The following is a 14,597-nucleotide window of genomic DNA, read 5'->3' as shown; positions in this document are numbered from 1 at the left end:
GGTGGGACTGGTGGACAACCTAATGCTTGCAGTTTGTGTTCCCAGCTTCCCTATCCCCTCTGCCCTGCTCTGCATCCCCTCCAATCTGTTGTTTGCACTCCCCTCTCCTCCAAAAGAACACATTACTCTCAGTCCTATGGCCAGGTCTGATACAGCCTTACCTCAGTTATACCCCAAACCAACAGCACCATTTATTGCCATCTCCTCGCTGCACATCTGTTTCAGCTGCAGCCAAACAGGTCCCTGGCAGCAGCCCCATGCATTGATGGGCACAGGAACAATCAGGCGAGTGGATGCAAGGAGGGATTGCTTGTGGTGGCTCAGTTCCTCAGCCCTCAGGGATGGGGAGAAAGCTTTCTAATGCAGCATTTTGCTCCTGTGTTTTCCAGTGAACTTGCTAGACACGTCAACAATCCCGGGGGACTGGGGCTGGATGACTTATCCCTCGCATGGGGTAAGTATGAAGCGGCTGTTGGCGTGTGGGGAATGGGTCACCACTGGTCCCCCTGGTATCTAGGTCAGTGCTGATGGGGCAAAGAGACCACATCCAATGGGAAAATGTCAGCCCGAAAGACCAGTGGGATGCAGCTGGTTTGGAAATGCCATTTAACTCTCCATGTCCCCTGGTAGTGACTAGGTTGTCACCAAGGCCTGAGCAAAGAGGGAACTCAAGAGCGGGGTCACCCCATGGGCTCTCACACTGAGAAGCATCTCATTCCTCACTGCACCAGTGGAGCATCAGGACGAGCAGCCCAAAATGTCTGGGAAACCCTCAACAACCTGTAATCAGAGGAGATGGGAAGAGGGGCGGGGATGTGGATGGTTTCTTAAAGGGGATGGGGATGTAAATGGATGATGTAGGGATGGTGACCCCCATCTGAACCTGCCATTTCTACTGGCTGGGTCCTTTCTGCATGCTCCCTTCACCTGCATTTCCATGTCCGCCTTTCCCTGCCACAGCAGCTTTCTGGGAATGGTGAGCTTCAGATGGCAGCAACGCCCTGGCTGCAAGGATTTTGCTCATTCATTGAGTGAACAGAAACAATCCCATAATAGACACACAGCGGACCAACTGCGAGGCACAGTGGGGCTTGCCGCAATGCACAAAACAGGCAAAATTGGGGTGCCTACCCGGCTTCCGCTGCTGTGCTGCTTTTTCATGTCCACTCTTTTTCATCCCCTCTCTGAACTAAACGGTCCTAATCTTTTCAATTCCACCTCCTACAGAAATCTTCCCAGGCCTCTAATCATTTTCATTGATCTGTTGCTTGAGACTTGCAGTCCCCACGCTGTTCGAGCAGGAGTGATCGGAACGGTGAATTCATAAGAATAATAACGACGATTGGGTTTATATCAGGCATTATTATATATGTAAATATATTAAATTATTAGCTCTAATTTTAGCAGCTCTTGCAGTGACTTTCCTGGAAATATAACAGATTCAGAGGTACAAGGTCAGTGGGGACCGCAGAACTGATATGATGTGATCTCCTGCATAAATACAGGCCTTCAGACCTGCCAATTCACTCGCACCTCAGAAAAGCCCAGCTTCTATCAAATCAAAACCTTTGACTGCAAAACTGCCAGTGGTTGTAAATCCTTCATGTCCCATAGTGATGCTGTTAACAGGTCGCTGTTAAAAACCCATCTCTACGTGGGTTTGCCTGGCTTTGGTTTCCTTCTTCTGCCATTGATGGATGAGGGGGACGTTGTCCTCATCACAGTCATGCACAGGTTGCCCTTGGTCATGTCGATCCCTGTCCTGTCACACCACTGCTGCCATATCCCAAACCTGCTGCTGAATCCTGGTGTCCTGTGGAGTGCCCTGATGCACGTTCAGAGGTCGGCGTTGCTGACCCTGTTCCTCAGCTAAAGTCATGCTCGTTTTTGCTTCACCCACATCTCCATTCCACTGCCCTGCCTGAGCCTGGGGCCATGACATGGGTGACAGTGGGGAGATGGGTAGCTCTGCATGGGTCTTTAATGCACTAAACAGCACAGATCCCCAGTCCCCATTCTGAGTAGCTTATAAAGGGGCCTTGTGTCCTCTAGCTCAGTCTTTAGTGCCCTATAGCTTGCCCTACAGTTCTGTCCCACCTCTCTGGGGCTACTGGGGATGCCAGAGGAAAGGTGGCAGCCTCAGAGCTTTCCTCTTGCCTGTGCAGCAAGCCAACAGTTCGAACCATCAGCAGCACAAAGCTGGAAGAGAGGCCCTTGCAAAGTCCTGATGCTTTCATCTCATCTATGGGAAAAGTGAACTTGCCCCTCTCCGGGTTTGCTATGGCCACCAAGAGCAGAGGAGCAAAGGGCAAGGAGCAGTGGGCACAGTGGGGGTCAGCAGCACCATGGACCCTAGGGAGTGTCAAGCCATCAGGGAGGCATGTGTGGTCTGTTTTGACATTTCCTCTTGCCAGACGATTAACTGAGGGGTAATTGGCTGTAATTGCTGCTCAGGGGTTTAACTACATCCCCCCCTCACCTCCACCACGGAGACACGTGCAGGAAGTGGAAGGGTCACCAGCAGCATCCCTGTCCCGCAGGCTGCGGCTCCTCTCAATTAGAACTTCAAAGGGCTCCCGGGAGCTTTGCAGCTCGCTCCATCCCCAGAACAATTCCCTTTGCGCTGGAAATTAAACTCTTATCAGTGCTGTCAAAGAGGCCGCCCCTTCCCCTTCTGTGCCTCCGCTTTCCCAGCTCTCCCCAGTAAAACGCCCCAGTGCCCCAGTGCCCTTCTCTCCCCTCTCCTTGCTTGGCACGTGACCCACTGGATCAGAGGGAACCTGATCGGCCCCTTTGCAAATTGCTTTTCTACTGACTAATTAAAACGCTGATGAGATAAGTCAACATATTATTAATAATTATTGTCTCATCTACTTTGATTTACAAAGTCAAACAGGAAACGATTTGGTTCAGACTCAGGGTACCTAAAGAGCTTGAATGATGCCTTGCAAGAGCTAATTACAATAGGAACACCTTGAGTGCTGGAGGAAGGCTCCCCATGCTGCCCGTGACCTCCCCATCTGCCCCCCACCAGCACCTCTGTGGTCTGACCCCATAGCATCCCTCTCACTGCATGGGCTGGGGTCAGCCCAGAGAGCTGCTGGGCATCTGCCCCCAGGGGCCTGCCCCAGTGCCTGGCACGTTCCATGTTGGTTCTGTTGGTGGGAGCACCAGGAAGGACCTTCAGAGGTGGTATGTGCATCCCCACCTGTGCCATTCTGCTTCTGGTAAAGGGGCTTCTCTTCCCATCCGGAGCCTTTGCCTGGATCCAGGAACACCAGCAAGTTACAGGGCGAGCAGCGGTGAAACTCATCTGCTCTGAAGAAAAGAGAGGGGTAGGAATGGGATGTTGGAAAAACAAAGATTTAAACTAGTAATTGAGATAAAAGCTCATCTCCCAGAGCTCGTTCAGTAAATGCTGGGTTATTGCTAATTCCCCAGACACTGGTCACTACCAGGAGTTAATCACCTGCAGGGAAGCTCAGGGTAGTTAACTGCCTGACAAATCCCTCCTTAGCCACAGCAGTGACTGATTTCATGAGGATTATCTCCATTAAGGCCTCCCACTACTGATTTATAGGTGCAATAACATCCTTCTCTTTTTCTCCTCTCCCAGTGACAGAGTGAGGGACCTGGCAGCTCCCAGAGAGGTGCTGCAGCTCAGTGCTTGCTCACAGGAGGAAGGACGGTGCTGGATGTCTTAGGGGCAGCAGCTTTGCTGTGCCAGGCAGACCAAGCATCCCTCAAGGAAGCCATCCCAGGGTGGGGAAGACCCCATCCCTTGGTTCTCTCTGTGGTCACCAAAGGGCGGTGGGATGCTGGATATGGTCTCTCCTTGTGTGTTTGCCTCTTCAACTCCTCCTCCTCTTCTTCCCCATTCTGCTGCACCACACAAGCCCTGGGAGACTTATAAGACCTTGCTCAGCTGCCCAGATATCTGGTGTTTGCATCTTTCGCCTTCCATATATCTGGCAAATATTATATAGCTGGTGTTGACTTTAATTTAAACCATTAGGCAAACCCCTGCATACAGATGCAATCATGTCCCGTGTCCCCCCCCCAGCGCGTGTGCTCACCACAGTAATTATGATGTCCTCATTTCCGTCTCGCTGGGGGATCTTATCGCACTGATGGGGGCCAGGCTGAGCTTCCTCTAACAAAAGCCACTTCAAACTGTGGGCAGAGAGCAGGCGATGCAGGAGGCTGGGGGTGAGCACAGTGCCCGTGCTCCCGGACCCATGGTACCCAGCGTCAGAGACTCCTCTCCCCAGCTATAAGAGCCCCCCATTAGGGTGAAACAAGGGATGCCTGAAGCAGAACCCTCCATCCCAACTGCTCTAGGGATGTCAGAGCTTGTGGGATCTCTGTTGCCTTATGGCATGCTGGGAAGGATGCTCCTGTGGCATCCGAGCCACCAGTTTGGATGGCCTGTCCCCCTCCATGCATTTCCACTGATGGCAGAGCACTTGCCCTGTAGGTTGATGGTACAGGCAGGCGTTTTGGGATCCCAAGGTGCTGCATACAACCCTGGGAAACAGCTGACTTTCCAGACAGTCCAGGATGAAGGCAGGCTGAGAACATTGGGGCTGTTCAGCCTGGAGAAGAGGAGCTGCGTGGAGACCTCAGAGCAGCTTCCAGTGTCTGAAGGGGGCTGCAAGGATGCTGGAGAGGGACTCTTCATCAGGGACTGGCATGATAGGACAAGGGGTGATGGGTTCAGACTTCAGCAGGAAGAGTTAGGTTAGATATAAGGCAGAAGTTCTTCCCTGTGAGGGTGCTGAGGTGCTGGCACAGGGTGCCCAGAGAAGCTGTGGCTGCCCCATCCCTGGCAGTGCTCAAGGCCAGGTTGGACACAAGGGCTTGGAGGAAGCTGCCCTAGTGGAAGGTGTCCCTGCCTGTGTCAGGGGGTTGGATCTGAATCATCTTAAGGTCCCTTCCAACACAAACCAGTCTGGAGTTCTGTGAAATGCAAACCCTCCAAGTTCTTCCCTGTGGTTGATGCTGACCATTGACAGTAATTGGAGATGGGCATTTAGCTCCCTGCTCTCTGCCAGCCATGAGGGTGCTGCCAGCTCTGGCAGTGCCACAGGGTTGTGCAGACACCAGAGGCAGGAAAACCATCTCCTCTGCCAGATTTGGGAGAGAAGTGAATGTCTGGAGACCCAAAGCATCCACACTAGCTGGAGATCAAGGCATTTTGGTGCATACAATAGCCTCATATTTCTTTTGTTGGACACACCTGGAGAGCTCCAGTCCCTACATATGTTGCATAGGGAAGCTGTAAGTACATAGAATCATAGAAGGGTTTGGGTTGGAAGGGATCTTCAAAGGTCACCTGGTCCAACTGCCCTCCCATGAGCAGGGCATGGCAGAGAGCATCCCTGCTGCCACCCTTCAGAGCATCCCTGTACCCCTCGGCCAAGCGGCAGGGGTGTATCCTGTGTGTCACAGCACCTTCTGTGGGCTCCTCTCCATGGCTGGGGAAGCTGAGCTTCTTGCTGGAAGCCTTGTGTTCACTGCATGCTTCCCCTTCTCCTCATGGTAAGCACCCAAAACTCACTCTCCAGCTGGAAAGCAGCCTCTTTAGTTTGTGCATGGAGGTTGCATGAGCCAGAAGAGATCCACGTGCCTTCCTGCTGCTGCTGTGGATGACAGGTTGAGCACCAAGAGACCTGCAGACATGGTCTGGAGGGTTTGGAGCTCTCCCAAACACACACTGACATCTGTTTGTGCCATCAGATCAGCCTTGTGCAAGCAGGGGTGCACTGTGCCCTTAGCTCTTCATCAGTGTGGGCTGTGAAAGTTCCTGCCCCAGTTAGTGCTGGGTACAGCCTGCTCATCATTGTCTTTTGGCCTGTGACAGTAGTGACCTCTTGCCCAGAGACAGGAGCAGAGGGAGCTCATCCCAGAGTGGGTGACAGCACAGACTCCTGCATGCCCTGTGCTCTCCCGGTGTTTGAGGACACCTGGAATGACCTGTTCTCTCTCTGTCCCACAGTGGGATTCCATCAATGAAATGGATGAGTTTTTTAGCCCCATCCACACTTACCAGGTCTGTAATGTCATGACCCCCAACCAGAACAACTGGCTACGGACCAACTGGGTCCAACGGGACGGAGCGCGGCGGGTCTATGCAGAGATTAAGTTCACGCTGCGGGACTGTAACAGCATGCCGGGCGTGCTGGGCACCTGCAAGGAGACCTTCAACCTCTACTACCTGGAGTCCGACCGGGACCTGGGTACCAGCACCCGCGAGAGCCAGTTTATGAAGATCGACACCATCGCAGCCGATGAGAGCTTCACCAATGTGGACCTGGGGGTGAGGCGCCTGAAGTTGAACACGGAGGTGCGGGGCGTGGGGCCATTGAGCAAGAGGGGTTTCTACTTGGCATTCCAGGACATAGGCGCTTGCATCGCCATCGTTTCAGTGCGAGTGTACTACAAGAAGTGTCCGGCAACAGTGAGGAACTTGGCGTCCTTCTCCGAGGCTGTGACTGGGGCAGACTCGTCCTCCTTGGTGGAAGTGCGGGGAGAGTGTGTGGGCCATTCGGAGGAGAGGGACACCCCCAAAATGTACTGCAGCGCCGAGGGAGAATGGTTGGTGCCCATCGGGAAGTGTGTCTGCAGTGCTGGCTATGAGGAGCAGCGGGATTCCTGCATGGGTGAGTCTCTGCTTCTTGCTAGCAATGCCTGCAAGGGGAGGGATGGATGCAAGGGGCTCTCATCTCCTTGGGGATGGGCTGAGGACAGAAACCCGCTCACATGAACTTGGACAGCCATCCTCTGTGGAGGCGAAGGGCTGCCCAAGCCTTTGCTGACCATCTTCGTGCTTCCCAAATGTGTTGCAGGTACCACCAGCAAGCTCCTTGGGAGCTCCTGTGAGCCTGACCATAACACATCCTGGTGCACAGGGCTTCGGGATGGGGACTGGCTTTGCAGTGGGAGCTGGCATCAGGACAGGGATTGCCCTAGCTCCATCTTTTCCTACCATGGAGCATGGTGGCCCAGAGCTCCCATCCCAGTGCCCTCAGCATCTCTGGCTGGTGCTGAGATCTCTGCTGATGCACTGCAGCAAAGCATCACTTGACTTCTCCAAAACACCCCACCACTCGCTTCCCTTTGGCAGGGGGGTTGAACGAGAGGAAAGCAAACAGAAAACCATGGAGCTTTCATGAAACAAGGTTATTGCGTCCATCCATCACGGCTCCCCGGGGCCGCTCAGAGCTCTGCAGCCTGGGGGTGCCGGGAGCCTTCCTGGGGGCCCTCTGTGCCGCTGGGCAGACTTCAAGCTGCCGACTGTGCAAACTGTGATAAGGAAGCGGGGTGACCAGCAGCAGCCGTGCATCAGGCACAGGGATGTGTGTGTACAGAGCACGGGCTCCCCGTGAGAGCCCTCTGCACGGATCTGTTTGCTCTCGGTTTCTTTATGGGATGTGTTTAGGGGGAGCAGCACAAATAAGAGTGCGGGGCCTTTGTTTGCGTTTCATGGAAACGCCAAATGGAACATTTGTCTTAGGGAGACTTGACGCAAGGTCGGGATGTCCGATGCTGGATGGGAATGGATCCAGGGGCTGCGGGGACCCACACCAGCCCCAGCGGGCCCCCAGCTATGAGAGAGGAAAGGACAGGCAGAATAAATGCTTCTATCCGAAACTCCTGCCTGCAACCATTGGTTTGGAAGTCATCCTCTGATAGATCTGATAATTTATAAGGGATTCTTTACTGTAAGGGTGGTGAGGCACTGGAATGGGTTGCCCAGGGAGGTTGTGAATGCTCCATCCCTTGCAGTGTTCAAGGCCAGGTTGGACAGAGCCTTGGGTGATATGGTTTAGTGTGAGGTGTCCTTGCCCATGGCAGGGGGTTGGAACTGGATGATCTTGAGGTCCTTTCCAACCCTAACTATTCTATGATTCTATCTTGTCCCATGTTCAAGAGTGTGCATGAAAGAGGCACTAGTGTGGGACCCAGCCTGACTGCAAGGAGCTGTAAGTTCATAGAATCATGGAATCGTTGCAGTTGGAAGGGACCTTAAAGGTTGTCTTTAAAGGCAGTGACAGGGACCCCTTCCACTGGAGCATCTTGCTCCAAGCCCCTGTGTCCAACCTGGCCTTGAGCACTGCCAGGGATGGGGCAGCCACAGCTTCTCTGGGCACCCTGTGCCAGTGTCAACCCATGCTGCTCAACCAGCAACGCTCTCTGGTGAAAATCTCCAGGGCCTGTGGCATCAGAAACAGGACAGAAATGGCACCGGACTTTCTCTGACCTCGGTGTTGTCTCACACTCCTGCTTTCCCTTTCGCATTCATCCAGCACAATGAGTTGGATAGCTCAACACCTCTTCCTTGGCATCCCCTTTGGAGCAGGAGTACACGTATTTATACACAAAAGCAAACAGATGCAAATCTTTAATCTAAGCTTCTCGTGCTTGACTGGGGCAAAGTGCATTTTTCATGGTGAAAAGTGCCTTTCCAGGGTGATTTATAATCCCAGCGGATCTGCCGGGGTTGGAAATTAGCTGGTTTAATTGTCAGGTGGACAAAGAGCAGGTTTCCAGTGGCTGGAAATTCTCATTCTCCATCACAGGGATGAGCTGATATAAATCACTCCTTGTGGCCCTAATAATCTTTCTATAAATATCAGGGAAATTCATTTTTTTTGCTTGGGGGGGGAAAATTAGAGAGAAGATGCTTTGCCTCTATGGCAGTGTTTAAAATGTGATTCCAAATTAATTTCCTTCCGCCTTTCACAGCCAGACGCCTTATTTGTCAAAGCTAAAGATGTTTGAACAGTGGAGGTTTCTCCCCCTCCTCTTCAATGCTCATTTTTCTAAGGACCTGCCAGAGTGAAGGAAGAGAGCTCTGGAAACCAGATCATGGCCCGAGCTGTTCCCAGGCCTTCAGAGGAGAAGGAAAGCTGTGCCACAGAGCTGGGAAGGATGGGGTGAGGTGGGACATGGTGGAGGATGAGGAAGAACCTGGGGAACTTCTCTGCCTCTTGTCCCCTTTACTGTCAGTCATCACCTTGCCTAAGCAAAGGCTGGGCAGGAGGGAAGTCACTGGGATCTCTGACTCCTTGCTCTTATTCCAGCAGGATCCACACATTTTATCCTATTGTTATATCCTAGTGTTTGCCGTAAGGATGTGAGGGGCAGTTTCTATGGGATTGGAGAGAGGACCACACTAACGCTGCCAGGTAGGCTGGCATCAGATGCATCACAGCTCTGCATCGCACAAGGCGTTTGTCCCCACTATCCGTGCCTCATGCATCTACAGATGCAAAGGACCCCCTTTTCGACTGCGCCAGTGCTGCACATGAATGCTGTACAACTGGTGTTGGGGTCCTGGAGCCAATTCCTACAATTCCCAGCTTCCTGTCCCATGGAATCTTCTGCCACAGCCACCCCAAGAACGAAACCCCTCAGGGTCTCTGTCCCAGGGCAGCTCAGCCCTGCTGCCCTACTCACTCTTCCCCACCTTAGTCAAGGGTCTGAAGGACTTTGCTTCCCTCACCCCCATCATACACAGCCAGGTCTTTCCTCCTTGAAACGCATCACTCCACAGCAAGACACATTAGTATCTCTTAACCACAGCAAATAGCAACTGCTCTGCCTAAATAGCAGAATAAGCAATAGCATAAGTAAAAGGGATCTGTCCTAGCATTTTATCAGATAAGAAGACAATCAGCATAATCCACCTTATTTGTATGCAGCTGCTGTACAGGACAAATAGAGACCCATCTCGATAAGGTCAGTGCAATTAAAGTAATGAGAGAGGGAAGCACTTTAACCCTGGTTCTGCTTCTGTGGGACTGGAAGACGGCCATAAGCCACCTCCTCAAGGAGCCATGAGGCTGAGACCCAGAGCAAGTGTTCCATATCCTGGGGTTGGATGGAGAGGTGGAGGGAGGCTCCAGCAGGTGAGGACAGGATCCCTGCATCCACACCCCTCCTACCTCCCCTGGCCAGACCCTCTTTGGGGAGGGCCACCCTTTAAGTCCATGATCCTTGCATCATGGTCAGCATTTTGGGTCAGATCTGCACCATTCCATGGACAGACTCTTCCTTGCTGTCAGAGTGGGGGGATGAGCCTTTGACAGAAATGCCATTCTGATACGCAGATAGACTCCACAGCTTGTTAAAGTTGTAAAGTAGGTATGCTTTATTCAGCACTGAGGCGCATGGGGGATTGCTCCTCCAAAGGCATGTGCACCTCAGCGTTGTTTTCCTCTACATTTATCCTCTAAAGTTATACATATGCATGAGGATGATGATGATGACACAATACGCCTATACATATTCCTGTCCTATCCCTGCTTCATATTATAATGAGTCCTTTGTGCTTGGTGGTCGTGGGCGAGGGTCTCAAGATGAAGTAAACGAGTCTTCCTCGAGCCTGAACTTTTTACCCCTAGTCGTTATGCATGCTCCCTGGAGGCTTGGTCATTGTCCAAACCACAGAGCCAATTTCAGCTGGCCTGGGCTTCCAAAGGATGGGAACCAAGTCACGGTTCCTACCTCTTAACAATAGCCATGTCCTCACATCTTGTTCTAGCATACACGGTGAGTACGATAGCATGAACGAGCAGTAACATTGTCAGGCAAGTGGCTTAGCCCTAACCCCCCATACATTGATTAACCCTTTGCATCAATTCCCAAAGAGTGTCTCTGTGATACATCCATGGGTTTCAGCAGTCTGGGAGCAGGCATCTTAACCTCCTGGCTGCTTTCCCTCTGCTGTACTCTGGTGCTTCAGCTTGGCTGGAAAGCAGTGATGAGGGAGCAACAGGTAGGTGATTACTGTTCCATCAGCCCGTTTGTAACTGAGGAAGGTGTTTATAGCCTGCCAGGGTTGCGTGAGCACAGCTTCCAAACATGGGAGCCATGAATGAGGATTTGGCCCTGGGGTAGACTTCACCCAGCTCTGCTTGAGCTGAAGAAATGGTCGTGTCCTCTAAACAAGGAGAAGAGAGGGACACTGTCACTACTGGGACCCTTCCCAAACTGTGGGAGAGGTTGGAATAGGAGAAGATCTGCTGGCTTCTCATGGACAAACCCCTCCGCTGCTGCCCTCCTTGTGTCTTCTGTGGCACATGGCTGGTGGAAATGGATCTGGAGAGTCTGGTTAGCAATCTGGGAGGCAGATGATTTTTTCCAGTTGGTGGGATTCATGCTGGTGAGCCAATCAGCAAATTTAATGTACCTTAAACCTTCCTTGTGGGCAACTTTAATCGAGCAATTAAAGCACCATGGCATTGCTAATTAAGAAGAGAAAATACCCAGCTTGGTAATTATGTGTTTGTGAATACAGTTGTGCCTCCATGGACCTTTATGAAGGAAGTCAGTGGGGGCTGACTTTCCAGCTGGTGGGGAGCGGAGCTGTATGGTGTGAGAGGAGGGAAGACTCCATCTATGTGCACCATGTCACTGATGTACTGTCCTGGCTGGGCACAACACAGGGACAGGGCAAGCCCTAAACACCCCAGGGGACAAGATGACACAGGTGAAGGCATTGGCAGACGAAGCCAGGTCAGACACATGGACTCCATCTGTGCTGGGCAATGACCTGCAGCCACAGCAGCAAACCTTTGCAGATGTGGTCCAGATGCTGGTGTTGGAAGGGGAGGAAAGGTGGAGACATACGTCCTGTTCCCCTGGGCTTGGGCATGAGGGGACAGACCCTTTGCCCAGTGCATTGAATGCCCCTGGGTACCTACCCAGGGAGACCACAGCCTGTGCTCCCTTCCCTCAGTGTAGAAGGGGTGGAGAAGCATGCAGGGGGAAAGAATGATGTGCTAGTGGGTTAAGGGAGCCCATCAGAGCCTTCCTCCATTCTCTTCTTTCCCTGAACTCCAGATCCCTTTCTAAGCCAGGGAAGCCTCAGGCTTCTCTCTCCCTTTCCTAATAACAGTGATGTTTTTCCCCCTCCTGGGTAAGAACATCACAGAGGAACCTCAAGCTTGTTGTGTGGTGTCTTCATGTGAAACAGCCCATCCAGGCTGCTTGGTTGGAAACAGGAGACTGATCTTGGTGTGCTGACTCCAAGCAAACCCCATTTTTCCTGGCTCTGAGCTACAGAGTGTGCCTGGGGGTCACACATACCTGTGTCAACCAGCAAACCTGGGATTTCAGTGCACCCATCACCAGGCTGGGCTCCACCACCCTTAGGTCCTGCCTGGAAGTTTATGTACCATATATCAAGGTGACAGATAAATGTATGTCAATATACCTTCCAATTGCAACTGCAGACAAACATGTTGGGATACTTTTCTCATTTCCTTGCAAAATGGGTGTGGATTTCATGGAGATTTTCCATGCAAGTCCCAGTGCTCATATGCCAGCCCCAAGCTGCAGGCTCAGTGATGCCTGCTCAGGCTCTCCTCTGCCCATTGGCAGGGTACCAGCCTGTCACACCAAGAGCCAGACTGCACCATTGCCCTGAGTGCCCACCACAGAGGGATTCTGCTGTGAGCCTCCCAAAACAAACCTTTCAAGGGCAGGAGCAGTGATAGTTCCAAAGATGCGCTATGGGAGTTCTGCATGTGTCCTCTCTGAGATGCCAGGCAGGAAAATCAAAGAAACATAGTGATTTACAAGATTTTCGTTGCTGGTTTGCAAACCAGTCAGCTGCTTTGTAAAATACAGGCAATATCAGCTGGTGAGATTAAATCACCTCTGCTTATCCCTGCATCCTTAAAAAACAACCCCAAAAAACCAATAAAAGCCAAAACCAGTTTGTTTTCCAGATCACATAAGCCAGGACTATCCAGGATCCTGGTATTAGACATCAGATGGGAACAGACTGCAAAGAAGATGCGTCAGAGACACACAGATTGCTTGCACAGTTTGGGCTGGGTGTTAGGAAATCTTTCCTTGCAGGATTATATCCAGCTCTGGGATGGGATCCTTGGATTTGCACTTGCCTCAGATCAGTTTGTAGCACCAGACTTGGATGTTAGTTCATCTGTTTGGATCCCAGGGTTGCTGGGCTGTGTGTGCATGGCTAGTTGAGCTCAGTGAGCGTGCTGGAGCAGGACAAGGGAGCCTCAGCATCTCCAGCACCTTCAGTCCCTCGAGCAAGTGGCCAATTGTGTGTATGAGGGAAACAAAATGAAGCAGCCCCAACACTTAAAACAATTCTATATTTTTACTGGTTAGGCACAAACAGAAAGGACAGTGATGACTTCAGAGCTGCCCTTTCCCCACCAACAGAACTATATGGGGTTTATCCCGTATTTTATTATTTGCCACTTTTCCTCTGAGTTTGCTGTGTTTCTCAGCTGATGTAGATGAAGGGTGAGAGTGATGCTAGACTGGAGTTCAGGGCATCGATGGGGATGAAACAGATTCCATTTGTGCTTAGTGGTCTCTGTAGCCCCTACAAGAGGTGCCGAAGAGCAGCTGGGCTGTGATGGATGGGTCTGGCAGCATTCAAAGACCTTCACCAGTTGGGAATGTGGGTTTCTTGTGGTTTGAACACTTCCAGAGAATCTGGCTCCTCGTCCCACACAGCATTAGGACAGTGGCAAAAGTTTGCTCTGTACTTGGCATGAGATCCCACACACGACAATGCTTCTTGTGTGATCACTTCTTCCCCTTCCTGAAGACAAGATGCTGCTGCTGACACCTCCTTGTGAAGAACAAAAGGGCCCAAAACCTGGATGCTTTTGCATCCATGCAGCATCCTGTGATGCCCTTCACTTGTTCCTGCTGTGGGCACCCTCATTTTAAAGCTCAGCCCCTGTGTATATCCAAAGCCATATGCATGTGGTGAGAAGGCTCACATGGCCTCTAAAGCTGCATAACGGTTCCTGCAGGGGATGGGGTTAGGTTCTCAGTGTTCTGTGTGACCTTTCCTCATTTATGCATCTTTGCTTCCTGAAGCCTTGCAGGAGGGGTACAGGGTTACCTCCAGCACCCTCTTCTGCAGGGGTGGCTCCTGTTCACCCCTGCTCCTTTCTGAATCCAGCATTTTCTGTGTTTGGGTTTAGTCTGGTGAAAACCATGGGGTTTTTCCGAAGCCTTGAATGATTCTGTCTAAAACCCTCTGAGAAGCTGAGTTTGGAAACAGCTCTTTTTCTAATTCTAGCATCAGGCCGCTTGTTTCTGGCTGACTCCTGCAAGCTGTAGCATCTCCCACATAAGCTTTATGAAATGCCTTTGCTCTGAGAGCATGCTGGGGCTGTCTCACCTACATGACCCTGCACAGCATCCCCCTGACTCCAGAAGGGTGTCTGCACCAGGCAGCAAAGCAGTGCACATAGCAAACTGGGATTTGGATGCAGATGTAGGGACGAGGATCAGGATGGAGTCAGGGGTGATTTCAGCAGGGCTGAATTCAAGGCATGTGGCAAGAACTGCTGATTTCAATATAGCAGCACAGTGCAGATGTCCAGTTCGGGATGCAGCCAGTCTGCCTCATCAATGGTTCCAGTTTGCCCAGCACTGCAAGTGGAACTACTCCACTTTGTGGGTGAAAACTGCCCCCATTTCCTATTCTGCAATATTTAGGGGGTCAAAGGAGTGTGAGATGGATTGAACCGTGGGAAGAAGGACTGAGCAGCGAGGAGGTGATGTCAGACAAGTTCTGGTACGTGCTAGTG

The 14,597-nt window shown here is 51.7% G+C and overlaps 1 protein-coding gene across 1 annotated transcript in view; it reads left to right on the top strand.

Annotated features, from left to right (window-relative positions):
• EPHA8 (EPH receptor A8) overlaps positions 1-14,597 on the top strand; it is a 43,311-nt gene that overhangs the window by 11,900 nt on the left and 16,814 nt on the right. Inside the window, exons 2-3 of the mRNA XM_061379481.1 lie at positions 390-454; positions 5,999-6,662. Coding sequence (XP_061235465.1) covers positions 390-454; positions 5,999-6,662 — 729 coding nt within the window. The remainder of the gene's footprint in view (positions 1-389; positions 455-5,998; positions 6,663-14,597) is intronic.

Source organism: Neopsephotus bourkii, unplaced genomic scaffold, assembly GCF_033783945.1.
Source record: "Neopsephotus bourkii isolate Nb327-2 ecotype Australia unplaced genomic scaffold, CSIRO-AGI_Nbou_v1 NB_1778, whole genome shotgun sequence".
Lineage (NCBI taxonomy): Eukaryota > Metazoa > Chordata > Aves > Psittaciformes > Psittacidae > Neopsephotus > Neopsephotus bourkii.
The sequence above is the reverse complement of the archived record's forward strand: the minus strand, read 5'-3'. Positions and strand labels throughout refer to the sequence as shown.